Below are 27,047 nucleotides of genomic sequence, written 5' to 3'. Positions count from 1 at the left end.
ACAGACGGCACGGACGACGCTCCCGGTCACGTTCCCGGTCCCACCGCAGGTCACTGTCCCGTCGCTCGCGATCTCGGCACCGCTCGCCATCGCAGTACCGGTCGCCGTCTCGACGTCGGTCGCAGTCCTGGTACCGTTCGTCATCGCGGTACCGGTCGCACTCCCGGCGTCGCACCAGATCCCGATCGCCGTCGCGTCGGCACCGACGGAGGTCTCCGTCCCGGCACCGTTCCCGGCACCGCGACTCGCGCAGCCGCTCCCGGCACCGCAGATCTGGATCCCGGTCGAGCTCCCGACACCGGTCGAGCTCCCGGCACCGCGACAGACGTTGGTCTCGGTCACCATCCCGGTACCGTGAAGACTGGCACTGATCCTCGGCACCGTCCGGGGCCGGACTGCCTCAGTCAACGGCGCAATCCATCAGCGCCTCGGCACCGCCATGGCCATCCCGCCCTGCGTCGGTCGCCTCCGCGGCGGACGGCAATGGACTCCTACCGCCTACCCCACACGGTCAACCTCAGGGGGCACAGCAGTGGGGATTCTGGGTGCCATGGGCCCAGTATGAGTCTCAGGGGGTGCCGTTGCCCCCAAGAGTCCCTGCCTCCGAGCGCAGGGTACCAGAGGCGACTGTTAGCCGACCGCCCCCTTCACCACCACGCGAGCCTGACCGCGAGAGGACCATGCAGCCCGAACCAGCCGACGAACAGTCCGCAGGTCCTTCGACTGAGGTCGTCGTCCAGGGCTTGTCCTCGTCGTCCTCACCGGACGAGGCGGTGGCCGGAGCTTCTACCAAGGAGCCTCCGCCAATAGACCTGAAGGCTCACCAAGACCTGCTTCGCCGCGTGGCAACGGCCATGGGTCTTCCCGTGGTGGAGGTTTAGGAGGACGAGGACCCTATCACAAATGTGGTCGGAGCGGAGGCTCCAGTGCGAGTGGCGTTACCGTTCGTACGGACAATACAAAAGAACGCCACCACACTCTGGCAGACACCGGCGTCCATCCCTCCTACGGCTCGTGGGGTCGAGCGCAAATATTCAGTCCCCCCCACGGGCTACGAGTATCTCTATACTCACCCGACCCCGGACTCGTTGGTCGTTCAGTCGGTCAACGACAGGGAGAGGCATGGTCAACCTGCTCCTGCGCCTAAGTCGAAGGACGCGCGGCGGATGGACCTGTTAGGCCGCAAAATCTACTCGGTGGGCGGCCTGCAAATGCGCATCGCCAACCAGCTGGTCCTCCTCGCCAGGTACGTCTTTGACATCATGACGTCCCTGGCGAAGTTTACGGAGCTCCTGCCAACAGCCTCCCGCCAGGAGTTCTCGGCAATGTTGGACGAGGGAAAGAAATCGTCCAGATCCTCCATCACGGCCGCCCTTGACGCCGCGGACTCGGGAGCTCGGACCTTAGCCTCCGACGTGATGATGCGGCGCATTTCCTGGCTGCAGTCCTCCACCCTGCCGCCGGAGGTGCAGTATACCTTACAGGACCTGCCTTTTGACACTCAGGGTCTCTTCTCTGAGAAGACTGATACCCGGATCCAGACCCTGAAGGACGGTCGCATTGCCATCCGCACCCTCGGGATGCACACTCCGGCTCCACAGCGCAGGTCTTTCCGGCAGCAACCCCCCCCGGTCCTTCCATCAGCAACGCTACCGCCCGTACAATAGCAGGCGACCAGGCCCAAATCGCCGTCGTCCTTCCGGCAACAGGCGTAACCAGGGCCAGGCCTCTTCCAAGGCCCCTCAGGGGTCCAAGCAGGCCTTTTGATGGGACGCACGAGGACGGCCCATCACTCTCCCTACCGGATCCTACCCTTCTCTTCCACAACCGCCTCTCCTATTTCTTTTCGGCGTGGTCCCAAATAACAACGGACAACTGGGTGCTTCAAACAGTCCAGTCGGGATACCGCCTTCAGTTTGTTTTGCCCCCCCCCCTCCCTTCCCACCCACCCTCCCTGTCCCTCTTCAGGGACCCCTCTCACGAGCAATTCCTCTTACAAGAGGTCCAGACTCTGTTGAGCGTGGGTGCCATAGAGGCAGTGCCTCAAGACAGGCGGGGCAGGGGATTCTATTCCCGTTATTTTCTCATCCCCAAGGCGAAAGGAGGGCTACGTCCTATCCTGGACCTTCGCGAGCTGAACAAATACCTGCTCAAGCCCAAGTTTCGCATGGTCACCCTGGGGACCATCATTCTCTCTCTGGATCCGGGAGACTGGTTTGCCGCCCTCGACATGAAGGACGCCTACTTCCATGTCGCGATCTATCCTCCTCATCGACGTTACCTCCGTTTTGTGGTCAACAATGCCCACTACCAGTTCGCCGTGTTACCATTCGGGCTCGCTACCGCACTGAGGGTATTTACCAAATGCATGGCAGTGGTTGCCGCAGCCCTCCGCCGTCGTCAGATACACGTCTACCCGTATCTCGACGACTGGCTGGTTCGCGGACAGTCTCGACAGCTGGTAATGGACCAGATGACACAAATCCTGTCCCTCTTTCAGCGACTCGGTCTTCTCATCAACGCCGAGAAGTCCACTTTGATTCCGTCACAGTGGGTGGAGTTCATTAGAGCGGTCCTCGACTCCTTGTTGGCCCGAGCCTGCCTACCGCAATCTCGACATCAGACGATGGTCTCCATCATCCAGGACCTCGTCTCCTTCCTGACCACGACGGTGCGCTCCTGCCTCCGCCTCCTGGGCCACATGGCATCATGCACGTATGTCACCGCGTACGCGCGGCTCCACCTCCGCCCGTTCCAGTCTTGGCTCGCGTCGGTGTACCGGCCGCATCGAGACCCCATCGACATGGTGGTCACGGTCACCAGGCCGACCCTCGAGTCCCTCAGCTGGTGGCTCGACCCGGAGGTCGTGTGTGCCGGAGTCCCGTTCCACCCTCCTCGCCCATCCGCCACTCTGACCACGGATGCCTCAGCGCTCGGTTGGGGAGCTCACCTCGGCAACCTTCACACCCAAGGCCTTTGGTCGCCCCAAGAGCTCGCTCTCCACATCAACGTCCGCGAGCTGCGAGCGATCCGTTTGGCGTGTCGCACCTTCCGCGCCCGCCTACAAGGCCGCTGTGTGACAGTGTTCACGGACAATACAACAGCAATGTTCTACGTGAACAAGCAGGGCGGAGCCCGCTCCTCCCTCCTCTGCAAGGAGGCGATGCTCCCGTGGGACTTCTGCGTGACCCACTCCATTCACCTGGAAGCGTCTTTTCTTCCCGGAGTGCAGAACACGCTGGCCGACCATCTCAGCAGGTCGTTCCTCTCCCACGAGTGGTCTCTCCGTCCCGATGTAGTACACACAATCTTCCAGAGGTGGGGGTTTCCCCAAGTAGACCTATTCGCGTCCAAGGAGAACAGGAAGTGCCACCTGTTTTGCTCGTTCCGGGGTCACTCGCCGGGCTCCTTGTCGGACGCCTTCCTGTATTCCTGGAAGGATCACCTCCTCTACGCCTTCCCTCCATTCCCGCTCATACACCGAGTGCTACAGAGGCTGCGGAGGGACAGAGCCCGCGTCATACTCGTAGCTCCGGCCTGGCTGAGGCAGCATTGGTACACCCTGCTGCTAGAGCTCTCCGTTCGGGATCCCATCCCCCTTCCGTTGTGGCCGGACCTCATCACACAGGACTTCGGCAGGCTCCGCCATCCGAACCTGCAGTCCCTCCATCTTACAGCTTGGTACCTGCGTGGTTGACCCGCACAGAGAGGGACTGTTCGGCGGCAGTTCAGCACGTCCTGCTAGAGAGCAGAAAGCCTTCTACTCGCTCCACCTATCTGGCGAAATGGAAGCGCTTCGCTCTCTGGTGTGACCACCGAGGCCTCAATCCCTTCGTAGTCCCTGTCCCTACCATCCTGGATTACCTCTGGTACCTTAAGGAGCAAGGTCTTGCGGTCTCCTCCTTGAGGGTTCACCTGGCAGCAGTGTCCGCCTTTCGTCCATCTGTGGAGGGTCGGTCCATCTTCTCCAACCAGATGGTTTCCCGCTTCCTTAAAGGCCTGGACTGCTTGTACCCGCCGGTGCGGCGTCCTGCCCCGACCTGGGATTTGAACCTCGTGCTGGCCAAGCTGATGGGTCCCCAATTCGAGCCCTTGGCCACGTGCTCCCCGCTCTACCTCTCCTGGAAGACAGCCTTCCTCGTCGCCATTACATCAGTGAGACGAGTCTCTGAGCTCCGTGCTCTAACGGTTGGTCCACCATACACCGTCTTCCATCGAGACAAGGTGCAGCTTCGACCACATCCGGCCTTCCTCCCCAAGATGGTGTCGGCCTTCCACCTCAACCAGGAGATCTTCCTCCCGGTCTTCTTCCCGAAGCCGCATGCCTCGCCTAGGGAGCAACAGCTTCACACCCTCGACGTCCGCAGGGCCCTCGCTTTTTACATCGAGCGGACAAAGCCCTTCCGGCGTTCGCCTCAGCTGTTCATAGCGGTTGCTGACCGCATGAAAGGCGAGCTGATCTCCTCCCAGCGCATTCCCTCCTGGGTCACAGCATGTATCCGGACCCGCTACGAGCTTCCTCGCGTGCCACCATGCCGCCTCACTGCTCACTCGACGAGAGCGCACGCCTCGTCCGCCGCCTTCCTGGCCCATGTTCCCATCCAGGACATCTGTCGAGCGGCCACCTGGTCTTCGGTCCACACCTTCGCCTCCCACTATGCGTTGGTGCAGCAGTCTTGAGACGACGCAGCCTTCGGCTCCGCGGTATTACATTCCGCCACGTCTCACTCCGACCCCACCGCCTAGGTAAGGCTTGGGATTCACCTGACTGGAATGCATAGGAGCAATCACTCGAAGAAGAAGAGACGGTTACTCACCGTAGTAACTGTTGTTCTTCAAGATGTGTTGCTCCTATCCATTCCAGACCCGCCCTCCTTCCCCACTGTCGGAGTAGCCGGCAAGAAGGAACTGAGGAGTGGATGGGCCGGCTGGGGTATATAACGGGCGCCATAGCGGCGCCACTCCAGGGGGCGCCAGCCGGCCCGCCGGAGTTGCTAGGGTAAAAAAGTTCCGAGATGCCGTGCACGCGCGGCGCGCACACCTGACTGGAATGGATAGGAGCAACACATCTCGAAGAACAACAGTTACTACGGTGAGTAACCGTCTCTTACATTGTTTGGACAAGGTTGATCTTTAAGATCTTTGACACAGTTGGTGAAACAAGAATGAATTCAATATAAATTTGCCTCCGTTAAAGCTAGGAACCTTTTTTTCTTTCTCCTTCTACATTTCATTGGAACAAAGAGAAAATGATATATTAAGGTAAAGCCACTGATCAATTTGACAGGTAAATTCAATAATGTGATAGCTAATCAATGTTGTGCAGTTGTTTTACACGCTGAATGTATCATCAGGAAACATGATGTAGTTTATACCCTGCTTTATTTTTTGTGCTGTGTCAAGATACGTAGCAGCTATTTACCTACCATACAATATAAGCTGTGTCAGAGACTCCTTTTAGTGGTTCATTATGATTTAATTACTCATAGGAAAGATTTGTAGATGCCAAACTGTTATTGAATAAAATGAGTGTCTTTTATCACTTGTGCCAGTAAAAATGCAACCTGAACCAAGGTCTGCACAATTATGAACATTTACTAGCACATGTTCCCTTTAGTTTTGTATTAGTTTAAAATGGAAATCAGTTGCAATGCTTCGCTTTATATATCAGAGAGAAACAGTTAAAATGCTTTTTTTAAATAACAAGTTTCAGTATGCTGCTACTGTTTCACTTAAACATTTTTGCAGTGTAGTAACCAGCAAGGTTAGACACACAGAGACCAATATGGCTTTTGATGAAATGTTCAATGAATTGTTCCTGTTAATTTCAGTTTGTGAAATTATTTTTCACTAATAACTGCAGGATTAGGAAGAGGGAGAAAAGAAACTGTATCCCATATCTGAAAAAGGTGGGGGAAAAAGGCAAAGGAACAAAATAGGTGAAAAAACATAAAATTTTTAATTTGGTCCTTTTTTGGCCTGGCTAAAATTATTTTTTTTCATATGTCTTACACCTAGAATGTAGATAAATAGGTTCTTGGCATATTTCACTCCAGCTGGATTTCTAGGCTAGTAATCTATGATTCATAGTGCCCAGAAAAAGAGTTAGTGTATGGCCCACTGCAAGCTCTTTTATTATGACACTGCAGATATCTATCTATCTATCTATATCTATCTATAGATATGTTGCCATGTTGACCTTTTCTTGAATGCAATGACTATCAGGATTTGTTATGTATTCTTTCTGTAGAGCCATAATGTGCTTGGTGCTGTACAGATCATTTAAATAGATCTATGTCCAAGACATTTACAATCTAAGTTTGGTAAAGGATAGCAAGGGATGGACAAGGTGAGGCATCGATGAAAGTTACAATAAACATAAGAGAGGGTTTTGTTGCTACACATCTTTGTTGTTGTTTTTCAGAAAACTAAACTATGCTGTATACAGGTTTTTTCCTATAACCAAACCTGCATGCTGACCTAGGAGGACAACTCACCTTCATGAGATGCATAGAGAAGATACAGGTATTGTATGAATGTATTAGGACAGAACCTAGTTGCCAAACTAGCTAATTCTTGATTAAGTTTGCTGAAATGCTGCATAACACCCAAATTAAGAGAGACTAAGATTCAGGAAAACAGCATGTCTCAAGTCTGGAAGCAAACATTTGCATATTGAAAAAAGGGGCAATGTAGTCTAGCGATTAAATGGTTAACTTTGTGAATTGTTTGGTTTTTTAAAAAACATACAGACAGGCATTTTATCTGATTAGGTTAATTCATGAAATGTGCAATGAGGAGATGAAACTATAACACTCCCCATTCATCATCTTCCTGAGAAGACAGTTTGTCTACAGCGTTGTCAATGTTTTTTTCCTTAGTTACCAGTTACTTACCTTATTGGTTACCCAGACTCAAACATAACCTGTTTTCTTTGAAGAGCAGAAGCATAGTAAATGGTGTTTTCTAATGATTAGTGAATAGCGCTGGCAATCAGGGTCATTAACCAACTCAGCCACAGATGTGCTGGGTGACCTAGGGAAAATTACTTTCCCTCTGTTTGTCAGTTTATGCAATGGGTGTAATACCCAGGGCCAGCGCTTCCATTAGGCGACCCTAGGCGGTCGTCTAGGGTGCCAGGATTCGGGGGGTGGCATTTTGTGCACTCCCCACAGGGCACACGGGAGGTCCGGTTCCGATCCCGTCGCGCTGCCGAAGAAGGACCTTCTGCCGACGTGCCATGGGAAACAGCTGCAGGTAATTGAGCAGCTTGATGACTGCTGCTGTCACCTATGGCATTTCGGTGGAGGGTCCTTCTTTGGTGGTGCAATGGGAGTGGATCCGGAAGCTTCCGTGCGCCCCGTGGGGAGTGCACAAAATGCCGCCCCCCGAATTCTGCTTAGGGTGCCAGAAACCCTGGCGCCGCTCCTGGTAATATCTCACATTATGAGGCTTAAGTCATTTTGTGAAGCACTTTGAGATCCTCGGTGCTACTTAAGTTCAAAGTATTACTAGTAGTCAAAAGTGATACCCTTGCAGTGATGATTAAGGAATTTTGAAGCAGTTGATACAGCAGGTACTGGTGTGTAACAACTGCCTGGATAGTGTCCTGTTTTCTCCTGGGAGAACAATGCAATGATTGTTCATATTTGCAAACAATATCCAAAGGACATTTAATGTGACCAGATGTTCATGGTCCTGCCATGATGAAGAGTTAAGAGTGAGGGATGTAAAGATTCCTTCCACTCATCTTATATTTGCTTACATCTGCATATGAACTTTAAATCTTTCAGATTGCTAATATATGCAGGTCATTTGATTGTCACATTCCTGATGATTTAGAAGTACAGTCTTACTGCTCAAGGAAATATATATTTATAAAGTATATTTTATATATATATATATATATTTACTTTTACTCTCATCTTTGTTGATTTCTTTAGTGGAATGCTAGAATCAAAGAGCTTCAGAGGTTTGTTATCTGTAATCAAGAGGGCATCGATCGAAGCCTTTGAACTAAGAGAATGAACTTCTTTAAATATATTGCATATTTCCAGTGCAGGAAAAATAGTCTCAGCTATAGTCCATTTATCTCGGAACTGAAGGCTTCACTATCTGTCTTATCTATTGAGCTGAAAGAACCTTCTAAGTCAGATTGCTTTACAACTAAAAATACTTCCTTTGGTCCTGCAGATTTGCAATTAAGCTAATATTTTACTAAGATTTAAATTCCACTCCCTAATCTTTGTAATGCCAGCTAACTTTTGCTAAAATAAGTGCTGTCCTAATGCTACCAGAATGCCATCCTTCCACTGCGAAAAATTAAGTTAGTTCTTCTCTTATTAATAGCTCATTTTTTGCTGCCATCTACTGTGTATACAAACTAAGTGGAACACTCCCCTCATGACCTAGTTTGGTGACCTAGATCCTAGTAAAACACTCTAATTTTGTGTTATTAATTATATTAATGTGGCTTATTAATGATGCTGCAATAGAAGAAAGGAAGTCCTAATATGAGATTTAATATAGTACCAGCATAAATACAAACTGATGTATAGTATAATGTATTTGAAACTACTCTGAAGTGTGAAGAAGCATATACATTTTCAGACACTTTATCTGGTATGTCATGTATCACGTAGGCACCTAATAATGATTCTACTCAAAGAGACTCAGGAAAGTGAGATGATACTGTGATCTGTTTAGTTTCTGTTAAACAACTGTTTCACAACCAGTGGCACTCATTTCTCCAAGATCTAATTGCCTACACAGTCAATTAAGCAGAATTTGTAAGACTATACCAGTGCCATCTGATGACATACAATAATACAGTATGGTTTCTTGCAGCACTAGAATTCCATTTTTTTCTATAGCTTTCAGCTGTGGAATATTATTAGTCTTCCCTGGCCAAAAGCTGCTCTAAGTTTTTGTGTATTGTTGAAATTGGTTAGTTAACATAATTTCTTTAACATCATCTTTGTTGTTACCACTTAATACCTATGAAGGATACAATGTCCACTTTAGTTGAGTAGAAAATATCGGTCAAATTATTGACTTCTTTATCTTATTTGGGGTGAAATAACCGATTGAGAAAGTCTGTGGTGGTTTGCAAACAAAGTGATATTTCAGTGCTTCCTACTTACTAAAGCCTAGGAAAGCTGTAATTCTCTGTTGTTTCTCTCCTAGTGTAAAACCGTATCTTCTAAAATGAATAGACTTTGCACAGTGAACTCCTATGCTGTGATTTGTTATCATTTGGAAAGCAGTTGAAAGGAGGATTAACTCTCCTGGTTATGATGTATAGTTTTTAGAAGCTTGTTGCATTCTACATATGAACGTGTGTGTTGCGGGGGAGGGGTTAGGGTTTGCATGTGTGCAGTACACTCCTGTTTATCCAAATGTCCTGGGGAACATCTGAAAATTTCAGATAACTGGATGTTTGGATAAATGGAAGTGCTATTTTGAACTGCAGTTTCACTGAAATAGAAATTTGGGGAATGAAAGAAGTAATGCTTAATACTTTCTACCTTATTAAAAAATAAAAAACTTTGACTATATTGAAACGTCAACACTGCATTAAAATCACAGTGGACATAGTTTCAGTCTCAATTTATCTTTTTAAAAAATCTGCCTGCCATTTGGGAGGATTTCTTTCTTTTGACATAGCTGATGCAACAGCAGATTCTGTAAGTTTCTGTATTCATCCAGTTTCTTAGCCAGATGATAACTTTCTCCAGGTAGTTAGTGGCCTCACTGTCACTTGGGATTCTCACATCATCTGGATCCACTTGAGTTTGTTCATTACTGATTTCACAAACTTTGGTCTGCTCCTGCTCTAAAATAGATTGCAGAACATCACAGTCAGACAAGTCACTGTATCCCTGATCAGCTCCCTTAGTCTGGAACCAGTTTTCCACCTCTTGGACATTAAAAGAAAAGTGTTCAGCAAAAGAATAGCGGTTGCTCTTGACTGGGGGTATCCGATTCAGAGGCATTTTTGGGAAGCTTCAGCAGTGTATAGTTAGCCCAGCATGTTTTTTTGGTGATGTTCAGATATCCTTCCATGATTTGGCCACCATATGGATGGCATCCTTAATGGACATTCACTTAATAATGTAAGTCACAGTTAGCTTGTTGCTTTCATCATTAAGGACATAGTGGAGCAATTTGCCTCTGTACATTCTTTAGTATTCCCATCACCTCTTAGTCCATTGGCTGAATTTTTGCTGGGCTGTTAGCCAGCAAAAATTCACATTCTATGGACCATCAGCAGTTCTTAAGCTCTGTCGGTGCATAGTCCTTTTGAACGAAGAAAGGAGCATGCAGCAGGGACGAAGTTATCAGCAACGAGTCACAGAAGAGCTCAGTGTTCATCCATGCACTCCTTTGGGCTCTGTAAATCATGGGAGGAGGGGCAAGGTTGATGTGCTTAAAACACCAGGGCTTGGCAGACTTCCCAATGAGTAGGAGAGGTAGCTCATGTTCTCCTGTGACGTTACTACAAGCTAATATAGTCAGGCTCTCCTTGTTCTTTTTGAAGCCTGGGTCACAGCACTAGTCAGAAGAGGCCACTGTCTTTTCTGCCCAAACACCACTGCCCATGGCAGAATTCTTCCATCGATCTAGTGCTGTCTACAGTAGGGGTTAGGTCAGTATCCTCTCAGGGTGTGTGTGTGTGTGTGGAGTTTTCACACTCTTGAGAAACATAACTATACGGATGTAAATTTCTAGCACAGAATGGGCCTCAGTTACTGCAGGTAACTGCTCATACGGACCAAGTATCAGAGGTGCAGCCGTGTTAGTCTGGATCTGTAAAAGCAGCAAAGAGTCCTGTGGCACCTTATAGACTAACAGACATATTGGAGCATGAGCTTTCATGGGTGAATACCCACTTTGTCGGATGCATCATACGGAGCCACTGATTAGTGATTGTGCCAGCAATGCCCCTCTGCCATGTACCAAACTGGATTGGCCAAACTGGACAGTCTCTACGCAAAAGAATAAATGGACACAAATCTGACATCAGGAGTCATAACATTCAAAAACCGGTAGGAGAACACTTCAACCTCTCTGGTCACTCAGTAACTTAAAGGTGGCAATTTTGCAACAGAAAAGCTTCAAAAACAGACTCTAGCAAGAAACTGCTGACCTTCAATTAATATACAAACTAGATGTCATTAACTTTGGCTTGAACAGAGACTGGGAGTGGCTGGGTCATTACACAAATTAAATCTCTTTTCCCTTGTTAAGTATCCTCGCTCCTTTTTTGTCAGCTGTCTGAACTGGGCTATCTTGATTATCACTACAAAAGTTTTTTTTTTCTCCTGCTGATAATAGCTCATCTTAATTAATTAGCCTCTTAGAGTTGGTATGGCAACTTCCACCTTTTCATTTTCTCTGTATGTATATATATCTCCTTAATGTATGTTCCATTCCATGCATCTGATGAAGTGGGCTGTAGCTCATGAAAGATAATGCTCAAATAAATTTGTTAGTCTCTAAGGTGCCACAAGTACTCCTGTTCTTTTTACTGATTAGCTCTAACTGCTATTTGACACGTTATTAGTAGGCGATTAATGTACAAGTGTGTGTGTAGGGGGGAGGGGTAACACTGTGGATTCAGATAATTAGGCTTTTTAGAGAAAGGGAATTCAAATAACTGGAATTATACTGTATATGTACTGTGATGGGGCAAGGCCAGATGGCTACAGTAAAGTAGTGAGGAACAGGTATGTTAGCCCCAGGCTAACCAAATCCCTAGTACCATGGTAACCAAATGGCAGTTGCTCCAGGTTAATCAAGACACCTCGGGCCAATTAAGATGTTTCTAGAAGGCAGTGGAGATAGCTACATTGATTGGGCCACCTGAAGCCAATCAAGGGCTGGCTGGAACTAGTTAAAAGCCTCCCAGTTAGTCAGTGAGATGCGTGTGTGAGGAGCTGGGAGCAAGAGGTGAGGGTGTATGTGTATTGCTGGAGGATTGAGGAGTACAAACATTATCAGACACCAGGAGAAAGGTCCTGTGGTGAGGATAAAGCTGGTGTTTGGAGGAGGCCATGGGGAAGTGGCCCAGGGAGTTGTAGCTGTCATGCAGCTGTTAAAAGAAACACTATAGACAGCTGCAATCCACAGTGCCCTGGGCTGGAACCCGGAGTAGAGGGCAGGCCCAGGTTCCCCCCAATCCTCCCAACTCCTGATCAGACACAGGAGGAGTTGCTCCAGACTGTGGGTTCCACCAGAGGGGAAGATCACTGAGGCGAGCAAATCCGCCAATAAGCGCAGGACCCACCAAGGTAGAGGAGGAACTTTGTCACAGTATATATTTGCTTATGTAAAAATAAATTTTCAGATTAACAGTTTTGCACTAAATGTAGGTTTTAGATCTTAGTAAAAAATATTAGATTTCCTAAGATTTGATTTTAATTACCTAAAGCATACAGTAGCTATCAAAGAGTACTTACTGAGGTTTAGAGAAAGAAGGGAGAAGTATTCTTCTTTGAAAGTTGCTATTAGCACACATTAACTTTATATAATGTCACTGATACAGTGATAGCTATAAATATATTTGTTTTGTACAGTTGTAACCTTGTATGTCAAAACAGGCCAATTTTTGCTGATGGCAGATGCAATAAATTCTTTATCTGTATCATTGGAAAGAGATAATATATCAGAAAATGTTACATCTTGAAAAAGATTATTCTGAAAATTGCAGAGTCAAACAGTTATTTATCTGACCTTAGCATGTTGAATTTGATTTGTTATTCCCAGGGGCAACTAGGATATTAACTATTTGAATCCTATTAGACAAAAGTATGTATCAATTTCAAGTGGCAGTTGTCAGAATCTCCTGGTTTTCAGACTGTACACAAACTGAGCATTTAAGAAAAAATGAGATTTATACCTGCATTCCTTGATTTCAGCATGAATTCAGGGTATTCAATGGGAGTTTTGGGTGTTTCAAGAAGTGAAGGCCAAGATTCCTACTGTATACTACTTTTATTTATTTATTTATTTTTTGTTACAAGCTTGGGCAACAAACTGGCTTCAGACACAGGTTGGACCTGCACATAGTATAGCCCTCACTAGCCCTTTGGGGATAATCAAATTAAAATGTTATTTGAGCAAGATTTTGTTTGTCCGGCTAGGTGCATACAGGCTCATAGGCCTACTTAGATGCCTAATGGATTACACTGTGCACATAAGCTAACTTTTTGGAAAGCTACCTCAACATTGCAGGAGCTGGGTAGATCTGAGGGTATGTTATGGCCATCAGATCTAAGCACTAGCTTAGAACTCTGAGTTCTAATCCAACCCAGGGCAGAAATCTCAAGTGAAAGAGGCAGTCACATTGGTCCAATCTGCCTTTATAAAAGTCTTTTTTTAAGTTTGAGGAAATGTAATCTAAATACAGCAGAATATTCAGGAGGTACTGAAACTATTTTCTGAACAGATGATAAACTACACAAGCAAATGCTCACTGGGAGCCATGGGTAATTAGGGTGAAAGAGTGGATGGGAATGTGGGAGACTGGTTGGGGGATCAGATGATGGGGAGGGGATGAGGACTGGGGGAGTGAGAAGGGAGGAGTTTAGTCAGGTGGGACACTGGGAAAGGAAACATGGGACTGGGTGATAGGGATTGTGGGAGAATAGGGGCAAGGGCACATTAGTCTATGTTCCCCTCCAATATGTGTGCCATAATCGGTGGGTACCCAGTGCATGCATAGGGGTGTGAACCCCCTGCCTGCCCCCTTCACATGAGCCCGGTTCTCAGGGGCTTGCTTTTCTGTGGGGGAGGGGGTCTGAGCCAGTCTCCATCTCCCCATGTGAGCCAGGATCTGGGGAGCACCTCTGGGTGCGGAAAAGGAGCATTGAACTGGCATGCTCAAAGCACACACCAAGAACACACTGCTGACACTGGGGTGAAGAGCTAAGAGTGGGCGTTTGACGTGTATCAGAAATTGTCCAGCATGGTGGATGGGGAGGGTGGGGGGAAGGGAACACCCACTGACCTGAACAAAGCAGTTCACACATCTCCTAGCTATTGTTTCAGGCAGTATTAATCTGCAGCAAGTATTCATTGACTGGGCCACTTCATACCTCTCTGAGCCTGCTATGCTGATGATGGATGTGGAGAGCCAATTTCCTTCCATTCTCCTTCTAATTTCATAAAATATTATGGAACACCAGCTCTGCTCTGGCCTTAACTGTATGGGCTCATCTACATTTAAAATGTTACAATGGCACAGCTGCGCCACTATATTGCTTCAGTGTAGACTCTACCTATGCTGATGGGAGCTGTTCTTCTGTCAGTGTAGGTGAGAGAGGAAAGTGATCAGGAACAGTCAACATGGATTCACCAAGGGCAAATCATGCCTGACTAACCTAATTGCCTTCTATGAGGAGATAACTGGGTCTGTGGATGAGGGGAAAGCAGTGGATGTGTTATTCTTTGACTTTAGCAAAGCTTTTGATACGGTATCCCACAGTATTCCTGCCAGCAAGTTAAAGTAGTATGGACTGGATGAAAGGACTACAAGGTGGATAGAAAGCTGGCTGGATCATCGTGCTCAACAGGCAGTGATCAGTGGCTCCATGTCTAGTTGGCAGTCAGTATCAAGCAGATTACCCCAGTGGTTGGTTCTGGGGCTGGTTTTGTTCAATATCTTCATTAATGATCTGGAGGATGGCGTGGACTGCACCCTCAGCAAGTTTGCAGATGACACTAAATTGGGAGGAGTGGTAGATACGCTGGAGGGTAGGGATAGGCTACAGAGGGACCTAGACAAATTAGAAAATTGGGCCAAAAGAAACCTGATGAGGTTCAACAAGGACAAGTGCAGAGTCCTGCACTGAAGACAGAAGAATCCCATGCACTGCTACAGACTAGGGACCGAATGGCTAGGCAGCAGTTCTGCAGAAAAGGACCTAGAAGCTGGATATGAGTTGACAGTGTGCCCTTGTTGCCAAGAAGGCTAATGGCATTTTGGGCTGTATAAGTAGAGGCATTGCCAGCAGATTGAGGGACGTGATCACTCCCCTCTATTTGACATTGGTGAGGCCTCATCTGAAGTACTGTGTCCAGTTTTGGGCCCCATATTACAAGAAGGATGTGGAAAAATTGGAAAGAGTCCAGAGGAGGGCAACAAAAATGATTTAGGGGGCTGGAAAACATGACTAATGAGGAGAGGCTGAGGGAACTGGGATTGTTTAGTCTGCAGAAGAGAAGAATGAGGGGGGATTTGATAGCTGCTTTCAACTACCTGAAAGGGGGTTCCAAAGAGGATGGATCTAGACTGTTCTCAGTGGTAGCAGATGACAGAGCAAGCAGTAATGGTCTCAAGTTGCAGTGGGGGAAGTTTAGGTTGGATATTAGGAAAAACTTTTTCACTAGGAGGGTGGTGAAGCACTGGAATGGGTTACCTAGGGAGGTGGTGGAATCTCCTTCCTTAAAGGTTTTTACGGTCAGGCTTGACAAAGTCCTGGCTGGGATGATTTAGTTGGGGATTGGTCCTGCTTTGAGCAGGGGGTTGGACTAGATGACCTCCTGAGGTCTCTTCCAACCCTGTTATTCTCTGATTCACCTTCCCAAAAGGCAGTAGCTAGGTTGACAAAAGAATTATTCTGTTGACTTAGCGCTATCTACATGAGGATTTAGGTCATTTTAACTATACTGCTCAGGGGTGCTGGATTTTTCATTCCCTAGCTGACACTCTTAAACCAGCCTAATTTTCTACTGTTTGAGTTTTGCTGATCTTGATGTTCTGGAAGCGCACAAGCTATTAGTCAGCAAACTTAACTCTGTGGCAATGAAGTTTGTTGCCATTTAATAAAGTACTAAGGTTGGATTACAAGGTAAGGTTTATAGTACTTTTAGAATCTATTAGTTCATTGTTAATAACAGCTGTTAACGTGATAAGATGTGTTATTTCAAAATAAGCTTTTATAGTGCCCTGGAGGAATGAGCCCTTGATATTGCTGATTATATTGTACAGAGATATTCACTCTTAGAACTGAACTTGACAGCCTAGGCCCAATAATAGTGCAAAGATTAAAAGACCAATGTTTTGACAAACCATGGACGTACTGAGGTTGTGCTTGGCCATCATGTCATGCTCAATATAGAGTAACTTCTAAACTGAGCTTTCCTAAGATGATGATTTTGATAGATGTTGCTTAAACTTGCCTCATGGTAAATATATTTTATAGCTCCTAAAATTTTGATGTATGAGCTTCTTATCTTGTACTGTCACTGACTCATAGGGGTAATAATAATAATTGCAATAAATCTAGAAAGCTTTCATGTTGCTATAAGAATAACCTGACTTTTCTTTGGACCGTAGAAGTTCATGAACAAAGAGAAGGGGGATACAAAAGCTGTGCATTTTACCAAGGGATTATTGAGTTTCCAGAATTCTGAAATCTTTAATACATTATATACTGTAAGGTAAGATTTTCTGTTTTGAGATTTAGTAGTTACTATAAAGCAAATACTTTTGTTGGTGTTGTTTTTGTTTTAGCACTTTGCTTCTAGTCACCTTGAAAAATGTGTGATTAACCCCCTCCTCCCCATTTAATAAATAGGATATCTTCATTAATTTAATTTATCTCCTAGAACTGGAAGAGACCTTGAAAGGTCATAAAGTCCAGCCCCTTGCCTTCACTAGCAGGACCAAGTACTGATTTTCCCCCCAGATCTCTAAGTGGCTCCTTCAAGGATTGAACTAACAACCCTGGGTTTAGCAGGCCAATGCTCAAATCACTGAGCTATCCCTCCTCTAATACAGTTAGGCTGTGAAGCACTGATTCAATATAGTTTGCTTGGTTTGTAATACCATGGAATTGGATGACAAATTGTAAGTTTGAGTTTGTAAACCAGGTTGTAAATGCAAAAAAGCAAAACCAGAAAAACCCTTTGTGAATCATGGGATGAAATATGACTGTTTTATCATACAAATGGAGGATGAAACAAACAAAACTATTTAATTAGCAAATTGGTGCGACACACAGACTTTTTTGATATGTTATTTATAATTGACATCTTTTAAAACCATGTGGCACCTTTCCCAAAGAGTTTATCTCCTTTCAATCAGTTGTTTCTAGTGTGTATATATCATCTCTGCAGATTAGAAAAGTGGCATAAACTGAGGTTATAGACTTCTTTTGTACAGAACAACCTCTGTATTTAGCATAAAATGTAATAACATTTGTAATCATGAAACCTGAATAGTTTGTGTTTGTAGGTTTAAAAAAAAAAGTGTTTAGTATAATGAATTCTGTACGTGTTCAGACGTGCACTGTAGGAAATGCTGTCAGGGTATAAGCTGCTATATTAACCTCAGATACTCTGTGAATGGAGGATGTTTCATCCACTGAAGGGCTTCCAATCAGTTAGGGCTTATTTAAAAGTCAAGCCCGTATTGTGGGAAACTCAGGACGTGGTAAAAGAGATCATCCTGCATCTGCTGTTCTCCCTATCCAAATATGCCCTAGATAGGATGCAAGGAGGTCCCTAAAGGGAAGGAGTTTGGTATGATCTGAAGTTAGCTGTGACATGGCCTAAACTTGCTTTGGATACACTGAACTGGAATCAATGTGCTGACTTCCATTTGAATTTCTTATAGCTTCTTCTTCTTTGTAGTTTTTGTTCCTGGAATGGGTGAAAAGTGCAAATCCCGTTTCTCGTGCCTGGAAGTGGTACTCATTGTCCTCTTCACGCTGATGACAATAATTGCTTTGATTCTTCTAGTTCTTCTCTTTGCCCCTAAAAAAACCAAGACTACACACAAAAATGGTAAGTTCCTTTAAGGTATTTTGATACCATTATCAGATGCCATGCAACTGTTTTGATCTAGAGGGTTTACTGGGCCTTGGTGAAGCTTCATGAGCAAAGGCTGAAAATGAATTTGTTACAAACTAACTGGAAGTATGTGAATTTATTATACTTATTTCTATTATGTTGATGTTTAGTTAGAGGCATCAGCTAGGATTTGGTCCCATTGTGCAGTGTACTATACAAACACATAGTGAGCGAGATTCCCTGCCCTCAGGATTACCGTGTAAACAGATATAATAGACTAACATGGAAGAGGAAACAGAGAAGTGAAGTGACTTGCCCGGAGTTACACAGCAGAAACAAAACTTTCTGTCCAGTGCCTTCCCCTCTAGACCAGTCCTTTTCAAACTGTGGGTTGTGACCCAGTACTGGGTTGCAGAATGTAAGGCACTGGGTCGCGGCGGCTCTGGTCAGCACTGCCGACCGGGCTGTTAAAAGTCCCATCGGCGGTGCTGCCTGGCTAATGCAGGCTAGTCCCTACCTGTTCTGACACTGCGTTGTGCCCCGGAAGCAGCCAGCAGCAGGTCACCTCCTAGGCGGGGGTGGGCCAAGGGACTCCATGCGCTGCCCCTGCCCTGAGCACTGGCTCCGCACTCCCATTGGCCGGGAAGCTGTTGCGGGGGACGGTGCTTGTGGGCGAGAGCCGCATGGAGCTGCTTGCGTGCCTCCGCCTAGGATCTGGACCTGCTGCTGCCAAGGCGCAGCACGGTCTGTGGTGCCAGTACTGGCAGGAAGCCTGCCTTAGCACCCCTGTTGCACCGCTGACTGGGAACTGCTCGAGGCAAGCCCATGCCCCACCCCTGAACCCCCCCAAACCTAGATCCCCTTCCTGCACCCCAAACATCTCATCCCTGGCCCCAGCCTAAAGCCCTGCCCCCCTCCCACACCCCAACCCCCTGCCCCAGCCCAGAGCCCCCCCCCACCCCAAATCTCTCATTCCCGGCCCCACCCTGCAGCGCTCACCCCTGCACCCCAACCATCTGCCCCAGCCCTGAGCCCCTCCCACACCCCAAACTCAAGCTCCATTGGGTCGTGGGCATCAACAATTTTCTTCAACTGGATTGCCAGGAAAAAAGTTTGAAAACCACTGGCCTAGACCATGCTGACTGCCATATATTGCTTAACAATCTAGTCATAATAATCATAAAATGAAAAGGGTCTTGCCCATAGGTCACTGGGAACTTAGGCCCCTACAACTGCGTTTTTTTCATGGTAAGATCAGTCTTTGCATTAACTGAATATGTCATCCAATTATGCACATACACATTTGTTTGTACATAGACATTGGTATTTTTTCTTCTTAGACAATTTGTTCATTCAAGAAAGTAAAAATACATATTAGAAGAAAAGTAATGTGAGGATGACCTCCCCCAGCAGGATACCCATCCAGAAAATGGGACATGAGTGGAGCTCCCACCTTCCAGGCTGTTCCTAATTTTCTGCGTTTCCTTAGTAGCACACATGATGATGTCATTGACTCTCTTCTGCTGAATGCTTATTCCAATTAGTGGATCAAAGAGAATTATGATACAGCTGTCATGGATTTTCATTTATTATGCTCAAATTCACAGTTCTTTCTCCAACCCATCCACACAGTTGCCCATGTTGGCTGAAATTTCAAGAGTGTGGAAGTCAAACCCTTTCCTTTAACAATGCAACATAAACCTCCATGTACACTTTCTCCCGACCTTGGTGATTCTGAGGGTTTGTCCCTGGGCCTCTAGTTTCTTCCACTTCTGAGAGCCACTCCAATCACTTTTGTACCCTGCTTTGTAGCTACGAGGACCCAGTTGGCACAGAAGGAACTGCCTGTCTGTCCAAGGTCTTAGAACCTTCCACCCTGTTACACCCCTGTTGTGTCCAACCTGTTCTAACTACGTCTTTGTATGAGGCTCCCTTGTATGTAGAAGGATAACAACACAGAGGGTGAGACTGTGTCCTGCACCTCAAAGCAGCACACTCAGAGTCTAGAGGGAGGATGTTCTACAGTGGTTTTAAGAAGCTTTTGCAGCCTCCTCATCCTTGATTGCTACAGAGGCTATAAAGGGCTCCAGCATAATTTAAATAGTACTGGGGGCATAAGTTACAGCATCCTTCTTGAGCTGCCCTGGGGGGCACTGTGTGCCTGAAATCTTTGCAGTACTGTAAACAGTACCCTACCCGGACAGCCTACCTCACGCCCCCAGCACACCCCTTTCTTCAGGTCTTTCAAAGGGCGCCTTGGAGGGCGGCCTCATGGCTGCATCAAGAACTCCTTTCTCCACAGTTCTGGCGCATGTAGGGCCCCTTTATGCTGCTCCAGCCCTTTTACCTGGTGTAGAGGAGCTGGAGTGGGGTGAGGATCTGACTCCAAGTATTAAATGTTAAGTTCTGAATAGGCCCAGGGTTTAATGGTCTGTTTTTTTCATCTTTCTTTATTATGAGTTTGGTGATTTGTTTTTCTGATTCAAACAACTGTCAGTAGGTGTGAAACACTGAGTTCCACTACCTATCTATGGTTCGTTACGAAACTACCTGGGTTCCCATCCCCTTCTTGGGAGGATGAATATGAAACTGAATAATGTAATCAGCAGAATAACCTCTGAGTTATTTATTTTGATGTTAAATTCAATTTAGTTTTCACTTTCCCCACATTTTCAGTTTTGATATTCAAAAGTGTTTTGCCCCGACAATGCAGAACTGCATCATAGAAGTTGTCAAGGAGAAAGCTATAAGGTTAGCATATTGAAGCATCACTGAAAAAGAAACTATCCCATTAAGGTTAGTGAGTTGGACTATATACGTAGGCATGGAACATATTTTTCAGCAAAAGCTGGCAGAAGCTCTATGTGCATGTAATAGTGAACTATGCTAACATGAACAGAATATTGATGGATATATAGGACTTGTTTCAAAGGTTGGCATACAATGATTGTGAATTTTCTTTAGCCTATAAGTAGGACCATGGGTTGCCTGCTCTGAATGCAGGGATCTGAAATCCCAAATATGCCACAGGTAGCTAGTTTAGATATCAGGTTCAGAGATGGTAAATCCCACAGCCATTTGGCAACCATAATATAAATTGCTCATCATACACAGCAGTTATAAATAGCAGAAATTTTACCTGATAATCCAGTTCCTCCTTGCTCAGTTTTGTGAGAAAAATGTCTGTTCATTTCCGATATGTTCATTGTGTTAGTGTTTTCACTCATATTAAATCCCTTCAGCTGCTGTTTCTAAAAACTACCTGATCGGTGTTGGTCGAGCTGACTGCACTGGACCAGTTGCAGAAGTCCCTTTGGTATGTATAGGAACTTTATAATAAAGTATCTTAGAAACATATTATCTTAGTATTCTTTGATGTACCAAATCCCATGGCTTGTATAGCACTGCTATACAGGGTGTTTTCTTTCTTTAATGAACAAATAGAACTTTACATTACATGGGGCATGATCACCTTTTGTTTTCAGTCTGTGAATCTGCATAGAATGAATGTTTCAACAAACTTTTCTCAGAAAATTTGCTTTAGTTGATTTTTGTTTTTGCTGCCCAGATATTTAAATACTGAATCACCAAGTATTAACATTAATATTAATCAATGTTTGCTGAACAAGAAGTAAGACTGATTGGATTTGTAGGCTCTAAGGTTTTACATTGTTTCATTTTTGAGTGCAGGTTTTTTTGGTACATAATTCTACATTTGTAAGTTCAACTTTCATGATAAACAGATTACACTACAGTACTTGTATTAGGTGAATTGAAAAATACTATATCTTTTGTTTCTTACAGAGCAAATATTTGTAATAAAAATAAATATAAAGTGAGCACTGTACACTTTGTATTCTGTTGTAATTGAAATAATTGTATTTGAAAATGTAGAAAACATCCAAAAATATTTAAATAAATGGTATTCTATTATTGTTTATCAGCGCATTTAATTGCAATTAATTTTTTTAATCGCTTGACAGCCCTACTTAATATATAACCTATATCATTCTGTTTTTAATGGTAAGCTGTAATTTGGGTCCTGAGTTGATTTTGGTTGGAGAAATATATGCAAGTGGAAATATGTATCAATAAATTGGTCAGTGTGGGGTTGGCCTAATGCTGTGTTCTGCCGCAGATGGGCTTTGCCAATCCAGACCAGCTGGCTGGTGGAATTCTCTCTCGTCTATATAGTCGAGCTTTCATTGTGGCAGAGCCTGATAATTCCAAAAGAGTGGTGTTTGTTAGTTCTGACATAGGCATGGTGTCTCAAAGACTTAGGCTGGAGGTATGTGAATAAAATCAATTGCCCTTTTTGTGTTAGCTTTTTAAAATTATTATCATTATTATTATTATTAACAATAATAAAAATAAGTATTGTCACACTTACCCCAATCAGGGTTGTAGCCTCATTGTTTTAGATGATGTATAAACTTGTAGGAAGAGGCATTCCTTGTCCCAAAGAGCTGACAATCCTTTGATGGGCAAAAGAGGGGTTTTATTATGTTTGTATTAGTAGAAAACTTAGCAACGGATCATGCCGGACAGTCCCCTGTAATATTTGCCAGTTCTAGTTAGTGGTGCTAACAGGTGTACTGAAATTCTGAAAATTTATTTAGAATAAAAAATTGTAAATAAAAAATGTATCTAATTGTTTGCTGTTCAGAGAACAGAATAGGTGGCTTCTAGATGATGTTTCAGTGCACATTATGCCATCTCAGGTAATTTAATTATGATGAGTCTAGTTTTAGCCAGAAGTTAAAGTCAAGTATTTTAATCTCTCTTATGTCCCAGGCACCCAGAACTGGTCCTAGGGATAATGTATGATGCTCATTCTTGTCTGTAGTGGCCAAAGTGCAGTGGCACATATCGTTTTCTTGCCTGTAGTGCCTTCTTGGTAGCTGGTGAGATAGTGTGGGGTGAATATCAGCAATTCAATGTTTCTGATTTAAATTCTTAGGAGATCAAACTAGTGAGAGTGTCAAGAAAGAGTAACTGGTGGGAAGACATGGGAATCCTCTAAGTAATTTTCATACATCTTGTAATAAATAAGACTGACTATAAATAAATCCAATAAAAGGCTGCTATGGTTTAACAACTTCAAGGGTTCTCTACTGAGTGGTCAGATACACTTCCAATTACTCAGTGGGGGTAGGGGTTAGGAGGGTGGATGTGGGAAAGGAGGACTATGCTATTACCCCAAAAATACAGAGAAAGAAACCCAGGATTATACATATCTGTTACTGCCTTGATGCAAGGACTGACCTTTCCGACATGATAGAAAAATACTCTGTAATTACTGTCTCCTTCCTTTTAGGTACTCAAGCAATTGAAGAGTAAATATGGGGAGCTATACAGACAAGACAATGTTATACTGAGTGGCACTCACACCCATTCAGGACCTGCAGGCTATTTCCAATATACTATCTTTTTGCTAACTAGCAAGGGACTTATCAAACCATCCCTTAATGCCCTTGTAAATGGGATTGTAAAGGTAGGTGTTTTCAGTTAAATTTTCTCCCTAAAATGTATGTATAGCAGGGATAACCTTTGTGTTATATTTTTATTTAGTAGTACACCTCTACCCCGCTATAACACGACCCCATATAACACGGGTTCGCATATAGCGCGGTAGCAGCAGGGCTTCGGTGGTGCTTTAAAGGATCTGGGGCTCCGGCTTCTGCGGGGAGCCAAGGGCCCTTTAAATCACCACTGGAGCCCTGCCACCGCTACCCTGGGGCTCCAGTAGTGGGGCTCGGGCAACGCTTTAAAGGGTCCGGGGCTCTGGCTGCTGCGGGGAGCCCAAGGCCTTTTAAATCCCCACTGGAGCCCTGCCACTGCTACCCTGGGGCTGCGGCAGTGGGGCTCGCCAGCGATTTAAAGGGCCCAAGCTCCGACTGCTGCGGGGAGCCCCAGGCGCTTTAAATCACCGCTGGAGCCCTGCCGCCGCTGTCCCGGGGCTGTGGTAGTGGGGCTCTGCCGGTGATTTAAAGGGCCTGGGGCTCCCTGTGGCCAGAGCCCCGGGCTCTTTAAATCACCGCTGCAGCCCTGCCGCCACTACCCCGATATAATGGTTTCACCTATAACCTGGTGGTGATTTTTGGCTCCCCACGACTGCATTATATCAGGGTAGAGGTGTAGAGGAGTAGCCGAGAACTGTCATGGGGAGATTAGTTTTAGTGTTTCATGACATTATCATCTTATTTGTTGAACTATTTTAGATCTATTATGACCAACTTGGTCAGGTTAGCAAACACAATGCTGCACTATTTCTTTATGAAGAGATGATTTAATGTTACTTAAAATGTTAATTAAGTTTGACTGATATTAGCTGTTTTAATTTCTAAAGGATAACACTACATCAAGTGTAAAAAAAGAAAAAAAAAGTGCAAAAAGCAATAGCCATGGATCATTTATTGTAGGTGTAATGATTCATCTTTCCGTGTCTGGACTTCTAGTAAGGTTCTTAGACATAGGAGACTCAAACTTGCTTTCCATGTGGCACCTCTTCACTGTTACTGCACTGATTTTCCTTGCCTTTCTGCTTTTCAGAGCATTGATATAGCACACGACAATATGAAACAAGGAAGACTTTTTATCAATAAAGGTTTGGTAGAAAATAGCCAAATCAACCGAAGTCCTTACTCTTATCTTCAGAATCCAGAGTCTGAAAGAAACAGGTGAAGAAGAATGGGGAAGCTATAGCTCTTAAAAACAAGCACAAACTGTTGGCAAAAAATGTTCTGGGGACACAGTGTTGAAGAACTACATTTTTGTATGTTATCAAAGGCAAATCAAATGTGGAAATTGCCCTGACCTGGGAAATCTAGATCCCAACTTTCCCCCTACCAGGGGATGATGGGGTCTGGGAGTTTTTAGCAACAAGAAAGTGCAGAAAACTGCAACTTTATGCTGATGGTAGACAACCCACCCAGATGGCTCATGCTTCACTTTCTTACCATGCTCCTGAGTACACGTGCTGGCATCTCCAGTATCTTTCTGTGCAGGGGATCTTCTACTCTAGCTGGCCTCGTGCTGGATTTTTTAAATTAAATAAAGAATTCCAAGGCTAGCATTGTGGTCAGATACACCCTCTTCCGACTGGCAACACTACTATGTTTAAAAGAACCATTTGGGCACAATTACTGGCAGCTGAGAAACTAAACAGACTTACTGGGCCTGATTTTCAGTCACACAAGCCTCCTTTATGCCCCCTGTCAGTGTAAAAAGGCCTTAAATGGGGTAAAATAGCCCCTGAGAATACCCCCAGGGGAGGGCCTTCCTGACTGGGGAAGGGATTCTAAACCAGCACCACTCATAGCCCATGGTGTTTCTAGGACATGGGGTCACACAACACTACACTTTTTTTCTCTGCTACCCATGGTCCATAGGAAGCCTCAGAATGCAGAGCATAAGTTACAGAGGCTCAGGGCTATTCTAAGGTTGCACAGGGGGCTGCCCCCCCACCACACACACACAATTGCCACTGAATATGGGACGCCCAAAAGGACCTACAAGTCATTTTTGTCACTCCCCAGTCCATTCCTGCCCTGAGCGCAGAAAAGCAGTAACTGAGAATCTGGCCTCAGTGTTTCATTTAGAAAACATGTCACTGCTATGAATTCTAATTTTGGTTAGACAGTGACAAAAATGGAAAGCAATATCTACAGTCTTTGTAGAAAGTAAATAGTTTTATATCACAGCAAAATGAGAATTCAGTTTTCTTCAAGGAAGCAGCATATAATACAGAATGTGACTTTTGTCACTGAATTCAGCAGCTTTTTACAATAACTCCTTGTAAATATAGCAGTTGGAAACTGATGACCTCAATTCGTTTTCTTGTTTGGCATATAACAGAGTCATTTACAGATCGTGATGTTCGCTGTGGCACTAAAGTGATTTCTCTGTTTTGTTGTCCAGGTATTCATCAAACACAGACAAAGAAATGGTAGTACTGAAGATGGTAGATATAAATGGACAGGAGCTAGGCCTCTTCAGGTACTGAATCTGAAAGTAAAATCCACTCCCAAACACTAAAATATAGGCTATGCCCCCAAACATGTCCTGTCTATTGATTGCATTTTTTGTAGTCATCAAAAATGGCCACGTTAACCTTTCTCTTTGAGGTCATTCATTCAAATCTCTCTCATAGGCCCAGGGCAGTGGGAGCTAAGGTAGCTTTAAGCCACCTTTGCATCCTACCTGTGGCCTGTTTAAATTACCCAGGCTGCCTTATGAGCTGCAGCACTGCCCAGGATCTCCACGGCGCCGTGTGCTGTGGCCCTGCCTCTGGCGCACTCCCTACACCAGGGCTTGCGAGGGAGTCCTTGGAAAGCAGCTCTACAGCTGTCTTCCCTCATAGCAGCTGCACCAAGGGACTCCTCCCCTAGCTGGGCACAGGGCTTTTAGGGTCCCTTTATGCTACTCTGGCCCTTTTACCCAATGCAAAGGGGCCGGAGCAGGGGGTGAGGATCTTTCTTCAAGTGTCTAGTTCTATAAAATGCCCCATATGTCATGTAAAATATGCCGTTGTCTCACTAGGGCCTGCCTTCATACGCTGAGATATCATGTAAGATGGTACATGTTGGGTAACTCACTTTCTATTAAGAGATTTGAAGCTGAGTGTTTGGTTGTACAAAGTTCAGAAGTCAAGGCCAGGCAAACAAATAACAAAACTTGCAATACTTACCCAACTTTTGAACTTGCCCATTTAGCTCAGGGCATGAATAGCTGAGTGGGGTCCAGCTCTGTCACAAGGGACCTGATGCTTTATTGTGCATTTTTGTACATCTTTTTTTCACCCTGCTGCACACAGTTGTACACTGTGTAGGTGAGAGGAAAGGTGTGTTACTTAGGCAGTTTGTAACATGGAAGAAGCCTTGTTATTTTGCAAGATTTTGTATGCATTCATATCACGTCACAAAGTGACATGAAACACCTCCTGGCATTAACCATCATGCCGCAGATGCATTAATAAACATTGCTAATTTATCATGTATCCCTCTTTACTATGTGAGACCGATGGCAATTGCCGAGCCTAAAGCTGAAAAATGATTTGCATCACAAACTCCTCTTTTATAATTCTCCTAACTTTTCAAACCTTTCACCTTTTGAGTTGAACATTTCCATGCTTGGTCCCTGCTTTTTCATTCTTTGTGTGAGCAAAATTGCTTCAGCCACTTTTAAGTGACAAATGGGGACAAAGTGCACTTTCCCACGGTGACCATGGACCATGTGACCAAAAGTTG

The 27,047-nt window shown here is 45.1% G+C and overlaps 1 protein-coding gene across 2 annotated transcripts in view; it reads left to right on the top strand.

Annotated features, from left to right (window-relative positions):
- Window positions 1-27,047, top strand: part of LOC123373664 (putative neutral ceramidase C) — a 63,071-nt gene that overhangs the window by 13,821 nt on the left and 22,203 nt on the right. The window contains exons 2-9 of one of the 2 annotated variants that reach the window (XM_045022703.1): window positions 6,425-6,525; window positions 16,343-16,446; window positions 17,641-17,793; window positions 21,042-21,115; window positions 21,938-22,087; window positions 23,117-23,293; window positions 24,352-24,479; window positions 25,720-25,797. In XM_045022703.1, coding sequence (XP_044878638.1) covers window positions 17,655-17,793; window positions 21,042-21,115; window positions 21,938-22,087; window positions 23,117-23,293; window positions 24,352-24,479; window positions 25,720-25,797 — 746 coding nt within the window. In that variant the 5' untranslated portion in view covers window positions 6,425-6,525; window positions 16,343-16,446; window positions 17,641-17,654. The remainder of the gene's footprint in view (window positions 1-6,424; window positions 6,526-16,342; window positions 16,447-17,640; window positions 17,794-21,041; window positions 21,116-21,937; window positions 22,088-23,116; window positions 23,294-24,351; window positions 24,480-25,719; window positions 25,798-27,047) is intronic. The other variant, XM_045022704.1, reaches the window with a different exon arrangement.

Source organism: Mauremys mutica, chromosome 7 (genome assembly GCF_020497125.1).
Source record: "Mauremys mutica isolate MM-2020 ecotype Southern chromosome 7, ASM2049712v1, whole genome shotgun sequence".
Taxonomy (NCBI): Eukaryota; Metazoa; Chordata; order Testudines; family Geoemydidae; genus Mauremys; species Mauremys mutica.
The sequence above is the reverse complement of the archived record's forward strand: the minus strand, read 5'-3'. Positions and strand labels throughout refer to the sequence as shown.